Source organism: Topomyia yanbarensis, chromosome 2 (genome assembly GCF_030247195.1).
Source record: "Topomyia yanbarensis strain Yona2022 chromosome 2, ASM3024719v1, whole genome shotgun sequence".
NCBI classification, from domain to species: Eukaryota; Metazoa; Arthropoda; class Insecta; order Diptera; family Culicidae; genus Topomyia; species Topomyia yanbarensis.
Genome location: NC_080671.1, coordinates 141,556,945 through 141,579,532, shown reverse-complemented (window position 1 = coordinate 141,579,532; position 22,588 = coordinate 141,556,945). Strand labels below are relative to the sequence as shown.

Genomic DNA, 22,588 nt, shown 5'->3' with positions numbered 1-22,588 from the left:
ACCAAAAAATAATAGAAAAAGTTCGAGTTTCGGAAAATGGCTTCATGAAAACCAAAAAATCATATATTTTACTGTTTCGCTCATTTTGCTTCAAAATAATAGGGAGAAAAATTTTTTTAGTCAGTTTTCTGTGGTTCATCGACAGGCTACACATATTGGGAATCCTCATAACAAAAAACAAATCAAATCGTTGATTAGTTTTTGAGTTATCGCGTTCGCCAATATGAAAAACGCGGTTTCGAAAAAAACGCTATTTAACGGTGTCCCACATCCAATTGCATCACGGAAAAAACACAGAGTATTTTCTCCTGAAAATTTGAGTAGAATTAGTATAGAGTGTATTGTTTACACTGTATTTTTATCGCTATAAATTTTTCGAAAATTATTGCCGATAGATTGAAATCTGTGTGTGTTATTGCAACCGAGATTGTGTGGCCACCGAGATTGCGGAAGACCATTCTAGAGGTTCAATACTAGCAATTAAGCAGATAAAAAAGAAGTAGATTATTTTTGCCCTCTACACCAGACGCCCCCCTTAATCTCCAATAATCACGAATCTAAGTTGTTTTGAAAACTATTCTAACCGAAAAAGCATTATTCTGAATTGAAGTGTATTTCAATTTTTAGTTCCGTCAAATCTAGTCTTCGCACCCGTTACAATGTCCGTAATAACGTTCCGAAAAAGTATTATTTACGTAACTATAGGCGATTTCGTAGCTCTACTTGGTGATGTTCAGTAATAAAACAAAATTGACTAAGAATGATACAAGGGGAAAGATTAAAACAAAGAAAACGCAAATGAAGTCATATGGTATTCAGCCAGTGGTGAAGTATGAAATCGTGCTAATTTTTGAGTAATTTTTCACTATTTTGGAAAATGATTCTTAATTTAAGAAATTTTTTATTTATTTTTCTGAAATAAGAGTAGGATGTGGGCGAAACACAAATCATCTACCCTAGATGTTGAATTAAATTAATGAGTAATGTTTTTTCGGGTGACGTAAATCTAACTAATTAAAATTGTTTCAAAATATTTATCAATTTCAAAGCACGGTATATATTTTATTCATCTTTGTTACATAATTTTTGTATTATAGAACTTATTTATACGTTTATTAAGCAACTTTTGTCTCTCAATGAGTCATCGTTGCTAGGACGAAATAAAACCGACCGTGGAACTATGTGCAAGGATTTACAAACAAAGTCTGTTGCTAAGGACACACCGATTTCGGTGAAAACTGTGTTATACATATTTCCACCCAAATAGCACCCAACAATCGCGGGATTATTGTCGACGTTATTTCAACTGTCAGCGGTTGGCACAGTTGGCGGTAGTGTAGGAAAGAAAAACACCTAAAATCATGCATGTGGTGAAGTGCAAATACTCGTTCGGGAAGCAACGCCGATGGCAGAATCAGCCCAACGGTAGCTGTTGGCGACACGAGTGATGGCAAACATCGAAATGTTACCAATAAAATGATATGTCACGATGTGTACTGTATGTATATATACACATATTCAATGCACTTGAATAAAAATGAAATTTCAATAAAATGGTGAAACCATTGAACATGCAGAATAGGATAATGCGAAATCCAGAGGAATTGGAAAATCGATCGAATTCAAGAAGAAGAAATAGCAAGGTGGGAACACAAGTCGTTTTGAATGTGTTGGTTCCTTGCTTACGCCAAACAAAACCAACCGATCGAAATTATGCTTATAAGCACATGATGGAAATGTGTGGTGACCGGATCCGCGAAAGGTAAATATTTACATTACTAACTAAGCAGAATAAAATATGGCACCACGTGGTTTTGTTTTCATCTTCACACGTATCTTTTCTTTCGAACATAAAATGACAACCACACTCACACTTGTAAAAATGTAGCCACCTTTGCATCTCGGATCGAATTCTAATCGAGACTTCCAATCGTGAAAATTAATCTTCTTATGACTTATGACGGAAGACAGTGTCAACGGACCATCACTCTTAACTCCATTCAAATATCTATCCCATCCAACACCCACTGCTATTCTGCAGTGTTCTTGAATGGGTCACGGTCGGGCCAGTCAAGGCCTGCTTTTTGTAAAAGGCCAAACTTTCTTCGTAGTCATTATCCCTTCCTAACGAATATATACATATTAAGCATAAACCCGCAAATAAAAGGATATCGATAACCTCCGCGTGAAACCTTGGAGACGAAGTGAGTCGGCTTTAAGGGTCTACCACAGACAAGTAGATATAAAACATTTATTTCTCATTGTCACAGCCTATTATTTACTTGAAAACTATCTAATACTATGTTCACACTACACAGTTACAACAGGTTATAATAATTAGCAACAAGATAAGCCTTATAAGATAACGTTAAAACACGTTTTAACTCGTAGTGTAAACGTGGTATAATACGGTTCCTGGTTAACTTCATAGCAGTACTTAATAGTCTCCAATAACTTCGATGATCCCTGTTCTGCGTGTGTTGTAAGTTAGATTCCTGTAAACTAGTTTTTTCGGACCGATGAATAAAATGATAGATGTTTCTTTGTCTATGAGTCTACCATGCCTTGTTCCGAATGTTTTCACTGCAATCTATTCTAACATCTCAGGGACGGTACTGCGCAAGTGTTTCTTTTGCCTTCAAACAATAATATAAGAAAAAGGAGGTGACTAGACTGTGTTGGATATCCGAGGATTAATATTTACCTAACGTTAAATAGTTTTTAAGTGCACCCTTATATTAGCCTAATTCAAATTCTAAAAAAAGTTCAGTCAACCCAGTCTGAACTGTAATTAATTCAAAGGGAAATATTTGAATAGCGGAATTTGTAAGCGCTTGGTCTTTTGTAACGTCCAGACAGACACCATACCATGGGATCAACAAACTTTCATCGATTGCGTCTTGTCGTTCGGTAATCAGATAGTGTTGGAAAACAAGTTGCAAAATTGTATAATATTTTTAACGGCTTATCAACACATTATTCACAAAATGATTGCAGTCAAAAAAACAACAACAACACAGGAAAAAAGCTTTCTGTTCCACGACATTGCAATACACTGTAACGAATAGCCACCATAGAGGAAAATAGCTGAGCATCATACGGCATCGCAATAATTCCCGTGACATGTGGCAGCCAGAGCCGGATATAAATTAGATTGCATGGACACATGTGCGCCTAGCGTTTCCTTTGTTTTGATACATTGTGGATAGGGGATTGTACGCACGCTCATTTTTTTACGCTGGCGTTTTGTTCCATTCGTGTGTTGTGACAAGCTTGAAACTACACGCTCGTAAAAAGTTACTCAAAAATGAGTTTAATCCCACCCATTTCCACATAAAGTGGAACAACCCTTAAATTGAGTAATTCCGGAGTTACTCAAATTTGAGTAAGCCAGCCTGAACCAAAAACTGAGTAATTATTACTCGGTTTTTGAGTACAATATTATCTACACTAAACCCAAAAGTGCTTCACTAGTACTCAGATTTTGAGTTCAACATTGCTCAAATTTTGAGTTCAGTACAAATTTAACAAAACCAAAAATTAAGTAATTATTACGCAGACTTTGAGTTGAACATTACTCAAATTTTGGGTTCAGTAGAACTTCAACAAAACCAAAAATTGATCGATTTTTACTCATATTATGAGCAGAAGCTTACCCAATTTTTGAGTAGACAACAAAGCCAGTTGTAATTCCTCAGTTTTTGGGTAGAATATTACCCAATTTATGAGTGCAATATTCCTCTAAGAACGGTTGGTTTCAAAATCGTCCAATGAAGGACGTTCGTTGGACCAATTTGGGCATCGTCCAAATAACCGTTCAACGAACGTCCATCGTTGGACCCGTGTTGAACGATTTTGAAACAATTTTTTGGACGTCTCAGTGGGATTTCATTAAAACCCAGTAAAGTTCAGCCGGAAATGAGCCGGAATTGCAGCTGTTTCCAGTCAGTATTCCGGCTCCAGTGACACAATCGAATCTAGTTAGAATAGGTTGTGTCACTGGAGCCGGAATACTGACTGGAGCCATCCGGATTATGACTTGCAATTCTGAATGGTTTCTGTAAGAAGAAATGCAACAACCGATTCCTATTTAAATTGGTTCATGATCGATTGTTGCATTTGAACTGGAACTAAACCGGTTTACATCCAGTGAAGAAATTGGCCGTCAAAATTTTGTTTTGGATACAACACAATGCAGTCTTTCTTTTCTTATGGAATATTTTTACAATAATAATTAAAGAAACTTCTGTTTATTAAATTTTATGGTTTTTAGTAAGTATTGTATAAAAAAGTTGTCCTTTTATTTGTTGTCAATACGTGCGCGGGAAACTTCAATAAAAGTTTGGACGAGTCTATTCACAGTTGTCCTCTGACTGTGCGGAATTATATTATATATGGCACATGCCAGAAAGTCCCAAAACATTCTAAAATTAGGTGGCACCTCCACTCCGAGAACTGCGTGGCATTTGAATAAAATTTCCACTGCATGAATAGAATTGTTAGTCTCGAATATAACTTTTTTCTCACAAATGACGGCATAATTTCCTCTTTTCATCGGGCTTGCTACGCACACCATGTGTAGTTTGGAATCAGTTGCGGGGGATGCCATGTATGTATCTAAGCACTCCTAATGATGATATAAAATCATTACATCTAACCTTATGTATATTATATTGCATTTACCCCAATCCAACGAATTAAAATTGAAGCCGAATGTTCTTCGCCTACAGTTGGACAGCCTACCAGCGTTCTTTTTTGTCCGCGAATTGGCATATGAGAAATTATTCTCAAGCATCCTCGAATGTGATCTGTGAATAGTTTTACAAATTTAAAATTTTATGACAGACCTTTGGGCTAAATTAAAAAAAATTATATCTCACCATCTTCTACTCTAGAGAATCTGGACGGTGAATAAGATAGACACTGAGAGAAGACATCCTCGATTTTGAGACCTTCTGTTCTGTTAGGATACAATCTCTCAAACATTTGACGAATCTAGAAAAAGTGATATGATATAAATATTCATATGTTCCGTGAATACCATAAAGTGAAATAGTAAATAATAAAAAATAAACATGTTACCACCAATCCTTCATATGAACACAGGTGTGGAAACATATCCAAGATATCATTAACGGGTTTCTTTTCTTTTAATAACAGTTTGAGGACTGGAAAGCATCGGTCCATTTCATCACAAATATGTTCTGCTACTGATGCCGATGCAAGCATTACTCGGAGCAATTGAGCCCGCTCTACAAGTTCAGTTGAAACGGACTCTTCTACAGGCATAGTTCCTCGATTATATTTATGTTTTTCTGCAGGTAGCTGTTTGATGACATTCCGGATGCGATGAAATATCATGCCAGTATGAGCACCCTTTTCCTTGCCTCCGTTGCGCCAAAAGAAAAATGACTAGCATGAAAATAATTATAATTATATTAGAGAAATTAAATAAGCATAGAATAACAAACCTCATCAGGAGCAGTTGGTGTGACTCGCGTATTACTAAGTTGTGGAAATAATTTTACGATTTGAACAGCTGCCGCATGCTGTTGATCAACAGAAGGATACCTGCGCATTTAGAGATCATTGGTTCGTTACTCCGAAAAAGACCAAAAAGATTCCGTGAAAGATTAAGTTCTAAATTTCTTAAAAAAAATCTAAATGGTAAAAGTATGAACGGTATTTGATTCGTAATTCTTTGCATGCTGGGACACATCTATTATTTTCTGAAGAAAATCGGTCAGTTTATTACTGTTTTAAAAGTCTGTAAATGTCTGGACCAGGCATACGCAGAACTTTTTTTTAATCACCGATATCATACTTTTTGATCTGCCTCTCGTTTCTTCTGCTGCAAATTTTGTGCATTGGACGTATTCGGTCTATCCACTAATTGAATATTTACTAGAAGTATATGCTAGAAAATGCATGAAAATTCTCGACAAACATATGATTACGGCCTAAAAGCCAACTGTCAAAATCCACTTTGAATGGAAATTCCGGACAAACCGTTACACGCCAATCACAGATGTTGGTAGTAAACGAAAGAGAAAAGTTTTCTCTTTCATAAACTGTTGTGAGCTGTGTTCGACTAGTAACGGTTTGTCTGGAATTTCCATTCAAAGTGGATTTTGACGGTTGGCTTTTAGGCCGTAATCATATGTTCGTCGAGAATTACAGCAAAAGAGACGGGAATGAAAGTATGCTAATTCTGCATATTTTTGTTTCTCAGTGCAGCAAATCTGTCCACAGTCTGTAAATCTGGCATCGCTGTTGCTCGATTCAACGACATTGCGGCTTAGTTAGACCCTTTGGTCGATTTACGATTGAACTGTATATGTAAACAAATAAACACGCTCGCTATAAACAGAAATTGTATACCTTTAAATTCTGTTGGTTTAAATGTTTAAGTTATTATAATTCGTCGTCGTCGGTCGTCTTTATAATTTTGTGCCGGAACATGACGAATTACGCTTTCTAAGTACCACCGTCAAAGACGCATGTACGTTCTTATGCCGAAGTTTATAAATCGAACCAGATTGAAGATGTGAAAAGAATGGTCAATATTGAAATCAGGATGCGAAGAACTGATAACTATGTGGTTTCCTCTAGCAGTTTGTACTGTGTTTCATACATTTCTTTACATTTATAATCAGAAGTGAAGTTGTTTGGCCGTGCTTCATTACTATGCATACTTCATAGTTTCATAGGCTCAATGAAGTAATAATGCATGATACTGATTGACTACGATGTTTTTTGAAATAGAAGCTTCACAACGAAAGGCATTGCTTTTCTCTGCTCATAGACAGTGTTAGATCACCTGCATATTTGCTCGAAGGACTACTAAGGGCCGATTTCTTCATTCTCGCTTAACGTCTTAACCAGGTTTAAACGTACTGGTGAACCCGGTTTAAAATTTAAGCGAGGATAAAGAAATTGGCCGTAAGCCCTATAAATATGTATAGGCATTGCGCATTTCGCCGCAAGGTTGCTCTAGCGGAGAGACTCGTGCGGTTCAATGTAAACAATTCATTCTATCACACTTTAAGGAGTGTTCATAGTTTGATGCACTAGTAGAGTAACAAATAAAACTTTCTACTTGCCTTTGACCGTCCATTATTTGAGTCTCCATTTGCTTGCATGCGACTCGTGTAAGATGATTTAAACCGTCCTTATCTGGTACGATCCCTTGATCCAAAATTGGATACAAAATTTTCATTCGGAGTTTTGCGTCATCTTCGAATGTCGAACGGTTAATCTGAAAACGTTAAATATGTATAGTACGACAAGCGCTTACAGTAATTATAGTAGAAAGTTTACCAAATTTTGAACATTAGTGGAAGTCTCATCAATTTTATCTTTGGTCGGATTAGCTTCAGAACTATAGTTTTTTATTATGTTAAGAATTGTTAGACGGGATCCTTTTTCGATTATCCCCATTTCAACTAGGTCGGCATCGTTGAGCAGAACTAGGTTCTGATCGTTTATTTTTTGGGCTGAAAAGAGCGAATAAGTATATATAAAGGTTTAAAGTGACATCTCAAGTTGTTTGCACTACCTTCTTGATTGTTGTTTATTTTATTATAAATTTATTTCCAAGTTTATTTCCCTACTAACTATCTACATATTTCAAACTTATATAGTAGTTTTCTTCTGAATCTCCGTATATACTCCATAAGTTGTATGTTTTTTTCGTTTGCAAGTTCTTGTGTGATATGCGAATAACTTGACTGTCAGTTTTGAGTTTGTAACTGTTGTATTGTAAACAATATTCGCATTCGAGATGCTGTATTAGGCAAACAATTTGATTATCCGATTGCAATATATCTATTATCAAACCATAGGACATTTCGTTGCATACTTGGTATTTCGCTATCAGTCCCGGCCGAAAGCTTGTGTTATTTATTTTCATATGGTTTATATATTTGATTGAATCTGGTAGATCCCGGATCAGGAGTAAATTATTTAGAGATTTTTTGTGTATGTGCTTTGACGAAACGATATCTACCGTACCAATTTCGTATGAATGGTCAAGAATAGTGGTTATCTGTGCTAGATTCAGGCGCTTAGCAAAGCTGTTTGTTAAATTGATGAAATTGTTGCATGTCTTCGCTTGGGATTTCGACTCCTTGAATTTCGCTTCGAAGCGTAAGCAACTATGATTAACAACTGGCCCATCCTGACGAATTATGTAGGGATAATGAGAGATGTGATGGAATTTATTGGTAGGGTTGATGGCAGGGAAGCAGGATTTGAACAACTTGTAAAAACATTCGATTTCGTTTTCCAGATCGTTAATCTGATTCAATGTTAGCTTATTGGAGAAACTATAATAAGTTATTTTCATGAGAGCTCTAAGCAATGATGATAAATTTGAATTAAATCCGAGAATCTGGTTGAACATAAAAGGGAATGCTCGAAGGAGAAGCCAACATTGCGAAGCTGACTGAGGAATAGCATGTCCACGTGCTTTTAACTTCTCGCAAGTAAAATTAGCGGTAGGTTTATCAGCCGATTCAGTTATACCGTATTCGTAATGCTGTATAATTTGGTTGACTTGACTAATCGTTATCACTTTATGGATATTTACAGCTTCGTTCAAAACACATTTGATTACGACCATGACGACGCCTTCCAAAAGATCATGCATTGGATCAAACGTGTTATTTTCCGCTATGTTGAAATATTTAACTTCATTCAGTGCTGATTTTCGAATGATTCCGCATTGTGAAGGTGTTTTAGTTCCGCTTTGAAGAGCATTTAAATCACCTTGTATGCTTTCTTCAGTGCGATGAGGGAAGGTATCACCAATGTTTCCACAATGAAGTGCAGTACGCGTCGCATAGCACATTCTACAGAATAGACTTGATTGGGGCCCCATTAACTCGAAAATTTCATGAATTGCCAGCGTGTCCCCCAAAACATGCACTAGAACTGCCCTTATCGTAAACTTTTCACTCCCATATTGTACTACAACACCATCATCTGATTCAAGCTCACGCAAATCTTGAATCAGCGGTTTCATAACGTTATTGTAGCCATATTTTTTTACATCTCTTGAGCGAACTGTAAGCGTTAGATATATCCTGTTGGAGGATGAATTAATTGCGGGGTGGAGATTCTCAATTTTAACACTGAAATTGGTAAGTTTTTTTTTTGATTTGCGTGATCCCAAAGGGTTCAGATATTCGACATCGTCCAGATGAAGCGAGAGTCGTAATGCATCGGGAAACCGTGTCAGGAACGGGTGTGTTTTGAAACGTTGACCATCTTTGAAACCGCACAAGATATCGTCATTCACTGCTTCTTCTGCTATCATCTTGCGAGCTCCGGGATTCTTCATAACCAGTGCTAAAATGCTGGTTAGTGGAATATAGTGAGCAACGTCTTTCACTATTTGTACACTTTTTCTTTTGCCTAGTTTGGTAATCGCAGGGACAGTTTTAGTGATTCTAGTTCTTCCCAAGACTTCTTCCCTAGGGTTTGGCACAGCACAACCCGCAACTCCAGACAAATATGCTAGGTTGTCTTTTGGAGAAGCTACGTCTGCAAAAATTCCATCCAAAGATGCGTCGTTTATAAATTTCAAAGCGTCGGTATCGTTTAATGGGATCGACTTCGATTTCAAAAATTCTCTGAATAGATTCAACATGTAACACTCGTAATCTTCTATAAGATTCGAGGTAACCTGTAAGAACTTTTTGATTTTTGTCTCGGGAAGAGATACATCTTTTCGCAAATCTGTGGCGAATTTACTAATTTTCTTAGTAATTTCATCCAACGACGGCGCCGTTTTAAAGAATATGGTATTCGTTATTCTCAACAGATAATCATCATCTACGAGCATATTTTCCGGATGATTATTTTGAATTTGTTCAACAGCGTCATGGTCGTATGAAATATTTGTAGAATTTTCTGTAATTAGTGGATGAACACTCTCTATGTGCCGTTTCAAGCTCTTAAACCTCTGGTACAGTGAACCACATTCTGAACAAAGGAAAGGTTGAGCGGCTGCTTTGCTGGTGTTCAAATTGTGTACCAACCGGAAGTGTTCCTTCAATTCATCCACGTGTCCAGGAATCATCTTCCCACAATTTGGCACATGGCATGAGAAACCTGAAACCTTACACTTTTTTCCAGTATATATATATATATATATATATATATATATATATATATATATATATATATATATATATATATATATATATATATATATATATATATATATATATATATATATATATATATATATATATATATATATATATATATATATATATATATATATATATATATATATATATATATATATATATATATATATATATATATATATATATGTATATATATATATATATATATATATATATACACACCTAGAAAAAATAGTGTAAATTTACGTCTCCTGACCATGACATATACGAGCATCAAAAATGACTTAGTTTTACGTTTGATTTTAATTTTACATGACATTTAATTTCGTAAATCATGTAATTTTACTCCACATACAGCGTTTGTACTGAATGGTAGGAAGTGTAATTTTATGTTATTGCGCATGTAAAGTATATTTTTCGTGTAAAATTAAATGGAACACGGTAATGTTCTGTCATTTCGCAAATTACGGTTTGTTGAATTGTGTCATGTTTGCAATTACGTCAACGATAAAATTTAGATTTTTTTGGTGTGTATATATAATATAACGTGAATATTACCTCGCAACTTCATTGCAGTTTCAGCATCCACCTCTTCCGAAATCTTCTGCATGCTGGTTGTTCAAATCCACTCTTTCAATTAAAATGTATTTTACACACTACAACTCTAGCTTCAACTATTATAAATATTTGAACAAATTTTTATTTGTGAAAAAGTGATGAGCGATAACTAAACGAGCGTGTACCTACTAATGGAAAATGGCGGATGACGCTTGGAATTTTTAACTTGGCGAGAAACGGCTTTTCCGTTTGGTAACTCCAAAACGGTTTCTTGTGTAATACCCAAAAATAGAGTCAGAGTTACTCAGAGATATTATACATGACAACTCAATTTTTGACGTTTACGAACATCATTCAAAACTGAGTTAAAAGTACTCAGAATCTGAGTAACTTTTTACGAGCGTGTATCGCGCTGACACACGAGGCACGTACCGGAAGTAGTACTGGTAGGTATTGATGCCAGATAGAAGCTTCCACTAGTGCTACATTTAGATTCCATTGTCGGTTTATTCAAACATTCATTCATAGTTATTCAATTTTTTATATATGTAGTTAGAACATTGTTAATATCTGATACGCACAGTGGAGTTCAACCTGGTCAAAAGTAAAAAATATACATGCTAAAATTAACTGCTCGAAATTACATATTACCATTCAGATCGCTGTGCCGTAAGCTATTTTTTAGTGAAATCGATTCTTCATAGCACACCCGTTGGTTATAACAAAACGTATCCTTTGGTTATAAATAGTTTTTTGCCTTTCTTATATAGAAAGGTTATGCAATCGCTCTAAAAATCGTCAACCCAATCCAGGCCAAATTTTTTGGCTTAGGTAGGAGTATGCAGTAAGGAGTTGCTACTTTAAAATTATAACTGGTTTAAAATTTCTTAACGGATCTTCCATCTTGATCCGCCGCTGGTTTCAAGCGATATTTCAGTGTCGACACACAGTATCTCAAAATCGTGGCTGTCGATCCATTGTATGTACTATGTGCAAATCGTACTGAATATGTACATTTCCACCATTGTACTGAACATACTTAGCTATGGAATCGTAGATTGGACAAATGAGAAAGACACAATTGCACCACTAAAACTATATTTTCTCTAAAGGAAAAAAATATGTTTAAAACCATTTTTTGCGCGAAAAGCACGACACCCGCAATTAAATTCGTTATGGAATTTGCATTTCGACTTTGTCTTAATAGAGGAAAAATAGTTTTTACTAAAATTTGTCTCCATTAAGTTGACATATCGTCGCTGTTGTGCTATCTTATGACAAACGCCATTTTTCACATTTCGAGAAAAACGATTTTTTAAGTTTGAGAGTGAATACCTTGAAAATAAATCGTATAAATAAATTCAAAGAATACAATACAAAGTATAAACAATTCAAAGAATACAATTGATGCTTTAAGCTATTCTGTTTTAATCTTTCAAATATTACAAAGATCAGTTGACTATGTTGCGAGTTTTTACTATAAATGTAAACAAAAGTCGCACTCACACGTGCCTTAGGTGTGTATTGATGACAAAATTTGAATGGCGTGTCAAAATCGCGCATGGAAAATTTTCCATAGAAAAAAAATCATTAGTTATTAACTTTTATTCATATCTTTGGCTTCATTTGGTCTATAAACAATCGGTGAGATGCAGGAAATCTAGAGAAAATAGTAATTTTTGGTTACAGTGTTGCCGAATATGCAGTTTAAAACTTAAATTGCATTTTTCTTACAATTCATGCATTTTTGTTTTGAAAATCAAAATCAATTTTTAAAAGTTGTTCGCGTTTCTTCATCATGAATTGTCAGCAATCAGATGTTTATCGCTTTAAAAACTTAAAAAAACGGGTATTTGGGTTATGGAGAAGCATCCAATAAAAAGTTTTCGTGGCAACAACTATTTATATATTTTTATAATTCATACTATTTGCAGTTAAAAATACTACTGTCTAATTGAATATGATTCTAAATGCCATTACAAATCAAAATGCAGATACACCAAAATTTTAGAAATGTGGTAGTTTTTTTTAAATTTTATTCGAACAAAACAATTTCTTTTGTTTTATTACGATTTTTTCATAAGATATTCGTATTTCGTCACCAAAACAATAGGTTTTTAAAAAATGTTCATCAAATTTCATGTAATTTTCCTTCAGCATCAAGGCGACATTGTGAACCGTTTAAACGCAACATAAAAACAATAAAAAATATGAATCAACTCAACAATTTAATTATCAGACTCAATGATGGAATCATATTTAGTTTATTTTCGTGTAGCTTACAAATAGTTTATAATATAGCCTTGATGTCAAAGGGAAAGTAACAGAAATTTTTAATCATGAAACCTACTGTTTTTAGATAGAAACGCGAATAACTTATGAAAAGGTCATAATAAAGCAGAATAATTGTGTTATTAAAACAATATTTAAAATATATCGAAAGCTATTACATATTCATTTTTTTTACTATGCTATATTTTCATTTTTTTGTTATGAGCATTTTTCCAAATATGTCCACTAAAAGAAATTTCGTTACGACTTCAAAACGATAAACATTTGATTATTGATATTTTAGGATAGAGAAACGCTAAAGCTTATAAAAAGCACATAATTTCACGAATTAATTACCTTGGTTGGAACAAAATACCAAATATCTCCACAACTATCACTTTTTGGCAGATTTTGTTAATACATTTTGATTTAAAATGACATTTAGAATTATGTTCCACTGTAATAAAATTACAGCATTGTCTGTCAATTAGTTCGAAAAAATTTTAATTGGTAAGATCTTCGCCCTGTAATTTTTTTTCGAGAGTTGTCCTACTGGAGCTGTAGAGCTAGGTTCTCGGAAGGGCTCCCCGTCAGAATCACATACTACAATTTGCAGACGAGACAGGCAATGGCGCCCAATAAAACACTGCTTTCAGCCAATTGTAGCGGGCCGTGATTCTGAATGTGATATTCATTGTATGGTTCAGGTATGTGCGGGCGTAGCAGCTCGCGATAGCGTGGATCATCACGAAGGGCTGGAGCATTTGTACGTTACCGTGTTCGATCGAGTGTGCGTTTGTATGTCGCGTGTGCTAACGTGTATGTAACTTCGTGTGTATAAATTCTATTTTATAACCGTGTGCCTTTCGCATATTCACGTGTGTTCTAGAATGCTCCCGCGCAGACCGTGAATCTTATACTTAATTTTTCGTGTACGGTTCAGATTCTAGAAAAAAGTGGGTTCTTCCATATCACTAGAGTTCTCAGTCATGTCGCCGTAGAACGCCTGGTCTAGTGGATATGAGCTTTATTTTTTGATTGGTCCAACTGGATGTATGGACCTAAGTTGCTAGAATGAAGAGTAAAGTTTTCCTGACGTGACCGATTCATGATCTCACGCGTTTGCGGGTTCGCGTTTGAGACCGCGTTTGTAACTTCGAAAGTACTAAAACGTTCACATAATTACCGGAGTGTTATCAAGTTTACGCGATCGCGGGCATAGGTGTGCGTGGATGATCGCTGGACGCTCAACTCCGGCGTATTGGGCTCGTGGATAGCGGTATCTACGCTTGTGGCAACGGTTATCACGAGATCGATAATATTATCTGGGCGTGCGCCGAGTACTGTTCTGCCAGATCTCAACTATTCGATTCCCTTCGGGCCCGAGGAAGATCACCCAATGCCCCGGTTCGAGATGTACTAGCAAGCCGCGATCCCCTCTACATGTCCCTTATATACACGTTCCTAAAAACCATCAATATCCAAATTTAACCGCCCCTACCATCTCTTATCATTGCCAGAAGTGCCCTCTTCCGCCTATCGTACCCCAACGATGGTCTGATGCGACTCCAAGACGAGACAAAACATCTGTCGAATGACCCAACAACATGAGACCTACAGTACAACATCACACGCGCAACGCGGTGTGCTGCCGATCCGCATCTGAGCCGTACTACGAAATCGTCTGGAGGAACCCCTGCCGGCTCGAGGAAGACCGCCCGGCGTCCCAATACATGATGCATCCGTTCGAATCTGTAATCCTGCCCGTTGATTCAAGATTGTCCACCCTCTCTCCCATGTCTCCCCATATGTAGGACTTCACCCCTCCCCCCTTGAACATCTTCCCAAAACTTAGGTGCCCCTCTATCTTCTAGTTTTAGTTGATAACTATTTAATCTCGTTAAGAAATGCCCACCACTACTTGAAAATAGCCCTGACTAATCCCCCCAATCTTAATTAAATTTAACCACTCCTAGTTAATAAGCTTGGAAAATGTTCCGCTTAGTTAATAATTAATTGCTCCAACAATCTCCCTTCTAAAAATCATAAAGTGCATTGCTATACAAAGAACACACCAAATGACCCCCCCCCCCTAATCTTACGAATATTAAATTATCCCCTCTTGTATATGTATAAGTTAGATGTAAAATTCCTTTAGTTTCATTAAATAAAAACAAAGTTATGTTAAATGTGTAACTTCCTAGTTTTAAGCAATTCAAAATGTAAAACAAAGAAAAAATGGCACCTTTAAGCTAACGCAAACGTTCCTTATCAAATAAACGAATTGAATAAAACAATATAGATTGCGCTGCGTTCGGTGGAAAGTTTTGGTGGTTAAGTCACAGAAGTTCACTTGATTGCGTTCTTCACTGGTTTTGTCGCAACACTAAAACAAATAGGAGACACTTATAAACTGCACAATAACAACGGCAAAAAGAAAATTCTCATTCGATTAATACGATAAACAACGATAAAAACTTCACAAATCTTGTCAAACAATAAAAACAGTTGGAGCGATTGATGTAAACAACAAATCGGTAGGAATACACTGAACCAAAATGAAAAATGGTTGTCAGTGACATTTCGAACAGTAGACAGAATGATGCCACCAAACCAGAAATACACTTTTTCAAAAACACAGAAGGGACACCATCTGGCCCGGAAGATGACGATGCTTTGGATGCTGCCTCATACAATATCCGAATGTTCCACGTGAATCTCACTCACTGACTGTTCAAGTGGGGTCACGCCGCTAGCGGCAACGTCTATCTGATGTGAAGGCAGCATCTTATGCCTACATCATTTGATGTGAAGGCAGCATCTTATGCCTAATTAAGTAGCGAAAAATTTGCAAATATCTTGTGAATCACTCCCAACTTCACCATTCAAAAATATTGTAGAAGTTTTTTTCCGCTGCTCATTGACAAATCTTCAAAACGATTTATGATCCGACTTAAGCTTTCGTTGCATTTTTCGTTGATAGCTTAGTTTTTACAAATCGTGATTGAGTCTGACATAATGAGCTCTCAGTGACAAAGTACGGCGTTTGCTATACTTTCGTAATGCTGTTCTTTTAGCAGCTTTTAGCTGACACAGCTCTGCTGCCTGCCTGTCAGTTCGTTGATTATTTAACTTAGGGACGCGACGAGTCACTGACGATCGATGAGGTAGCTCATTACAGTAGTACATATTCCGTTTTTGGAAACAATATTTTTGTTTTCAGTTGCCAAAACTGAAACCAAAAATGCCAAAAATGGAACCTTACCCTTTAAGGTTATATTTTCAATTTGTAACATCATAAATGTTACAAGAACATTAATTATATAAGAATATGTGAAATGGAATGAAACGATAGAAAAAAAATCAGTAACTTAAATTTTATTCGCTATGCCGGTCCCCATAAAATATAGTAAATATGACTCCTATGTTTGGAAATAAAGTCAAAAGTGTTATCCATTATTATAACAAATTATTGTGTATTGAGCATTTTTTAGAATTTACTATGAACAAAAATAATGTTGCCAAAAACGGAACCCATTTGTTGCCAAAAATGGAACTCTTTTGTTGCCATAAATGGAGCATACCAGAAACGGAATCTTACTATATATTGCAGAATGTTTCAGCGGCGGAATTCACATCATCATTGCTTAGCACAGAATCCCAGTTAATGTTCTGTAAAATGTTCAAAATGCTGCTGTAGTCGGCTTGTAATTGTAACATACGGTGGGTGCGTGGTTTGTAAAGCCCATGGGTAGTCCGTCCTGGACTGTGAGATCTAAAGACGGATGATGGCGAACTTACTTTTCTATCGGGACAAGTGAGGTTGAAATGTGCGGTGATTGATTGATTTTCACTTGCAGTAATAATCTGATGCATTACCTAGTGGGTTTATTCCACTGAAATTGTCTTAAAATCCAATACAGACTTCAGGCACTTAGGTCCGGTAGCTAGACTAAGTGCATCAGAAACAAACAAGTCATAGAAATACTATTTTTTTATTTGGTAGACGTTTTGAACACACTTCAATTTCGGAGCTACATATTTTAATTATTTAAGAATTATAAGCTCGAAACAATTATTTTAGATGGATACGATTAGTACAACAAAAAATAATTTTGATTCATCACTAAGCTTCTTGAATTCAACGACCACCTTGTCATCAAGTATCGAGACCTTAAAATAAGGCGCCCCTGACCCTAGCCGAGCGTTTCCATGTTCAGCGACGGCATTGGTAGAACTCATGGTGACGTTCGGAATAAAGTGATGAGTCAAATATTTTTCTCAATGAGTAACTGGAAGTGATAAAAATGTTTCGCGGGTAGTATCGATTCCGTCACACTGATTATAGTTTCACCAATTTATCCCGAGCCAACGTACAATTCAATTTCAACTTCACAAGGAGACCTACCTGAATAACGGTTTTCCTCGGCCCGTGTCCATGGTGCAACTGTTGCGGAAGCTGTTGATGAACCTGTTGTTGACCGAGGATCGGTTGGAGCGGCAGTGGCAACTGCAACGGTAGCTTTGGTGCCAGTTTATCCGGCTGCGACAGTGGATTGGTATTGTTGGCTCGAACTAGATCCAAAGCCAACAGTGCCTTTGGTCCGCCAGGTGTAAAATAGACTGTTTGATGCTGGTGCTGCTGCTGCTGCTGGGACACCTGAATCGGTTGCAGCTGATGTTGCGGTCCGCTGATGGGCTGTGTAAACGACTGGGACTGCTGAAGGTTCTTGTTCTTGTCCACCATCGGATGGATAGTGTCCGTAAGCGGCGTACGGAATGCACCCGTCGCCAGGTTGGCCGACTTGTTCTTCTGGTTGTCGAGCTTCTTTTTGCCGTGGGAGGCTGCCAGTCGCTTCCACGAAAGTGCATTGATGAACAGCGAGTGCTTCTTGAGATTTTTTTCGAGAGCATTCTTCTCCGAGAGAATCCGTGAGCTGTCTGTGTTACTGCTGCAGTTGTTGTTGTTGTTGTTGTTGTTATTGTTGCGCTCTTGTATACTGTTGCTGTTGTTGTTACTGTTGATGTTGTTGTTGATGCTATTGATGTTGCTGTTTCCGGTGATACTGCTCTGGTGGGTTTGCTGATGGAGCATCATTAGCGTTCCGGCATTGTTTGTGTTATTGTTCTTACCATCGTCCTTACCACTAATGTTTAGGTTATTATTGTTGATGGCATTATTATTAGGCACCGATTGGATCAGATTCGGCGGTTTAGTATTTTCACGATTTTTTACGTTGTTCAACTGCTCGTAAGAGTAGTTGTTCAACGGGAAATCCGCCGAATTCGACGACGACAACGTTCCAGCGCTGTGATGATGCGTGGAATAAATGGGTCGACGCTCCCGGGGGCTGAAACTCAACACGGTACCCATTTTTGCCAATCTCAGCTCGTCTGTCGACACGAATGCAATAGATGAGGGAATTTTCGATGAATATTTTATCGAACCACGACCGATGGAAATTATATTACGCTACCACTTGAGTTCTCCCTAGCAGATCGCTTTCCCTCAGGTTGATTTTATGTAACAACCTAAATCAGCCACTTTTTCCACACGTATATCTGGATTTTTATATCTGTGTTTGTCACACTTACGCCTTCTCACCACCCCAATATTTCACTTTGTCACAACATCACTCCTTCGAGCAATTTTCCTCTAATTGAAATACCCACTATACTTTCTTCTCTTTCCCTGGATCTCGCACTTGAATATATCCTGGCAATAATCGAGTTAGTGTCTCACATCCGCCTAGCACTCAGCGGACTAGTAATCCCAAAGCGGACAAAACTTCCGGAATTGCGATGGCGATAAAAGAGGACAACGGGCGGCGGTAGGTTGAAAATTGCTGAACATAAATTTTTCCAAGCAAACACGAGCACACATACACAGCTCTTTTCTTCCTAGGTTTGATCCACACCAACAGTGGTGGTTAGTGACACGAACACACACGAGGGCACATGGGCAGTTTCCAATCACGCACTGCCTGATTTTTCTTTTCACACCTCAAAGTACACCAAAGGCAAAATGGATGCATGCAATCCTTGCGAATATTCGATTTCGATTCAAATCGACAATCCAGCAATCAATTCTTCCAATCGACGAGCGCAGCTTTCCCGACATGAATCTTCCACTAACGTTCAACTAACGGGGTCATATCATTGCTTTCTAGGGCGAATGTTTTATTTCACTCTCATTCTGTTCGTCAAAGTTTTTCCATTTATGACACATATATATCCCACAATTCTTTCACCGCCTAAATTCGACCGGAAATTATTACCGTTTCAATCCAGTCGGATTTAGCGCACGTTTACTTCTTACGTTACCGAAAATGGTGCAGAAAAAAAATTTCACACAATTTTTGATATTATATCAAAACGCGAATATGGAGGACCGAGTCGCCCGCACACTGGTTCTGATATAAATGACGATTCCGAAATGTCGAGCTCAGAGTCCGCATATCCTGACCTGTGAGCGAACCACAGATCACTCACACGTACGTATCCGTCCAGGAAAATACTCACACACCAACTCATTCACCTTACCGTAAGCGTTAGCCTGAACGAAGAAAAGTTTTTTTTCCCGAGAGCCTGTTTTCCTTACCAACAGACCAAACGACCGACACACGCCAAATCGATTCCATGTGCGACGGCGCACAAGTGCCATCAACCACGCACAGGATCGACCAGCCAAACCAGCCATACCAACACTAGAGAATGTTGCATGCACTTGTTTCGCCCCGAGTAGAATCCCTTTGCACAGAAACAAGCACATCGACGAAAACGAAATCATCACGCTTTGCTTTTCCACCCACCACCCTCTCATTTCATGCAAACATCATCATCTGCAGCACCAGTTCCGACCACCACCGTAACTTTGCTAACCCACTGTGCCGCGGGGTTGAATGGTGTTTTGTATTACAATGCTGCAAAACAACCCAGAACGCCACCCCTTCTGGTGGGTGGTTCTGGTTCGCCTGCTGCTCTGATCCAGTGAGCAGTATGAGAGGGAGAGTAACTGGTGCTGTTTTCGCTCTCACTGTGTAAGAAAGCTTGCTTTGTTTTGGTTCCCCGCATTACTGTCGGTGTTGTTGGTTAGGTCTTCATTCCGTTACAACCCAAAAAGAACAACACCGAATTGACATGACGCTATCTACGCTTAAGGTTTTTAGGTTAGAGCATACTGGAGGTAAATTATTGTAAACTTAATCTGAATTATACATGGACGAGTGAATCACGAATCGATCAAAATAATCGACTCTTGAAAATAGTAGAGTAGCCCCCCCCCCCCTTCAACCCATTATTATGTTTGCACAAAAATTTGCGGTGATGCTGAATTGGTTAATTCTCCTGTACTTTTTCAAGTAGACATATTATAACCCGTCAGGGTAACAATTTAGCACTAGGTGGAATTATACCCTTTTTTGTGTATTAACTCCGTAGAGTGTATTTGTTTACGTAAAATTATGCTCATCGCTGTTCGGTACCTTTCACAATTAGTTGTAAATTTTTGTTCATTTTTGCGTTTGTGAACGGTTTTGTTCGTGCAGATAGATTAGATAATTTTTTGTTTTATGTTTGTGAATAACTAACATAGGGATTAGATAGGTAACCCGACGACACGACTAGACTTGTATTCCAAAACTGTATCACACATCTGACTACCCCTCAGTGACTCAGGTAACTGGTAATGTCAAATATGACGTTTGGTTAGAAAATGCATGAAACTAGCAGCACTTGTGAATCTGTTATTTTCTTTCAACAATCTGGAAACATGCTCTTATAGTTACCATTGCTTCTCCTGCTTACGCAGGAAAGAATAATATGACAACAACCAAGCTTTTTTCATAACGTGATTCTATTTGGTGTGTACGGATTAAAAATAAAAATCATTAGTTATGCTGATTTCGTTTTTAGAGCCGAGTCGCTCTAGGTTCGCTCTGAGTTGTCACTTTTGTATGGATTTTGTAAATATTAGAGCGAACCAAGGGCGACTCTGATCTAAAACCGAAATCAGCATTAAGCAACGAACCGTAATGTTCGCTGTGATGGCCTCTGCAAATCCACGGTGTTTAAAAATATTCATATGCGCCGTTGGTTTTACTGACCGGTGAGTTGCTTTCCATTTGCAATTATTTATTTAAAGTTATCAGTATCCCAAACAATGCTACTGTATTTTCAGATTCACTTCTGATCAAGATATACCCCGATTCAGCATTTTTTGCAAACTTTATACACAAACGACTATACATAGCTTTTCATATCATTTTTCATGCACAAGGAAGTAATGCAAGAAATTGTTAAGTTTTCACAGTTTTGCGAAGAGCTATATAAGATCGCGGAAAAGGTAGTGAGAAGGTAGTGCTGACGAGAAGTATCTAATCGCAACATCTGAGCAACTTAGTATCGCTGGCTATCACCGAGACGAGTGGATTCCAGAATCTTCGCTACCAATAAAATATTCTGGATTTTCGACTTATTTCGGACAGGAGCTCGGTTCACATGGCTGCGATACACAGGGTATCTTCCTGAGAGATAACGCGGTAACGCAGGGCAGTATTGCCATCACTAGACATACCGTATCGCTTCGTGAATATTGTTTCCGGTACTCGAAATGATGCTGCTTCAAAAAATCACTTGGAAGCTTAATTTGATGACTCCGGCGTTTATAGGGAGATAGTTTCCTGTAGCAACAGCTTAGACTATCAAGCTAGAAGGCTACCGGTTCGATGAGGACAAACTACGAATGTAAAGGCCTCGGTCGAGCATGTTCTCATGCTTAACGCAACGGTGTGTAACTACTCGAGTGATTTGCGTAATACTCGAAACGCATCACACCGAAACTGATGTCAAGGTATCAAGCAGCAAAGTAACTACCAGTGAAAACTGGTAGATATTTTTCTGTTTTTACAGGTTCCGGAACCACTGAAGAAAAATAAGCCGGAAAGGTACCGCAAAGAGATTCCTTTTGTGAAGCCAGCGCCCATCGATATAAAGGTTGCTGCTCAAGCGAGGTCCCGCTGCATAAATTGCGGAAAAAAGCAAACCGTTATCAATCAACATTGATGAATTTTTTATCCAATATCCGGACGAAACTAAAATTTAAGTCTGAATAGTTCCTTCGTGTATTTTCTAACCTCTTAAACTACTATTTAATTTGTCTTCACAATTCGAATGAAATTCAAGCTTCAAGGATTCAATGTTAATTATGGCTTTCCATTTGAGAACGGCAGAAAAATAAACGTCTTGCGCTAATTGGGTGAAAACTGATATTGAGATAGAAAATAACTTCCTGGTTCCTCGAATGAATGAATCCCAACCACGAAAAATACGTATCAGAATAATCGTACTGATACTGCGAAATTTTCGAAAATTATGAAATAGACTAGGCACATTATCCACTGTTGCTAAACCGCTTTTTGGCTTACTCTACATCGCGACGGATCGCTTTTTCGAACGAATGTTATTTGCATTCTTCATAACGACAGCAAAATGAAACGAGTCAGATTCGATCGAACCACATTCGTTCGAAAAATCAATCCGGCGTAATGCAGAATAAGGCTGACAATTTCGCGCATGTGACTTGTTGCTGTATCGATGCCCCT

General features: G+C 37.5%; 2 protein-coding genes and 1 pseudogene across 2 annotated transcripts in view; 1 reads left to right on the top strand and 2 right to left on the bottom strand.

Annotated features, from left to right (window-relative positions):
• The window catches only part of LOC131681577 (cyclin-dependent kinase 5 activator 1), a 154,393-nt gene extending 134,997 nt beyond the window's left edge, over positions 1-19,396 (bottom strand). Inside the window, exon 1 of the mRNA XM_058962432.1 lies at positions 17,395-19,396. Within this exon, the coding sequence (XP_058818415.1) occupies positions 17,395-18,360 (966 nt within the window). The 5' untranslated portion in view covers positions 18,361-19,396. The remainder of the gene's footprint in view (positions 1-17,394) is intronic.
• On the bottom strand, positions 4,006-6,076 carry LOC131681578 (uncharacterized). The gene is made up of 5 exons (XM_058962433.1): positions 5,472-6,076; positions 5,083-5,412; positions 4,881-4,995; positions 4,684-4,808; positions 4,006-4,627 (listed from the first exon to the last, which is right to left on the bottom strand). Exons 1-5 carry the CDS (start codon positions 5,577-5,579, stop codon positions 4,301-4,303), a joined length of 1,005 nt encoding a protein of 334 aa, XP_058818416.1. The 5' UTR covers positions 5,580-6,076; the 3' UTR covers positions 4,006-4,300.
• A 1,566-nt stretch (positions 19,397-20,962) lies between the features above and the next one.
• LOC131679823 (probable serine--tRNA ligase, cytoplasmic) lies at positions 20,963-22,049 on the top strand (annotated as a pseudogene).
• The last annotated feature ends 539 nt before the right edge of the window (positions 22,050-22,588 follow it).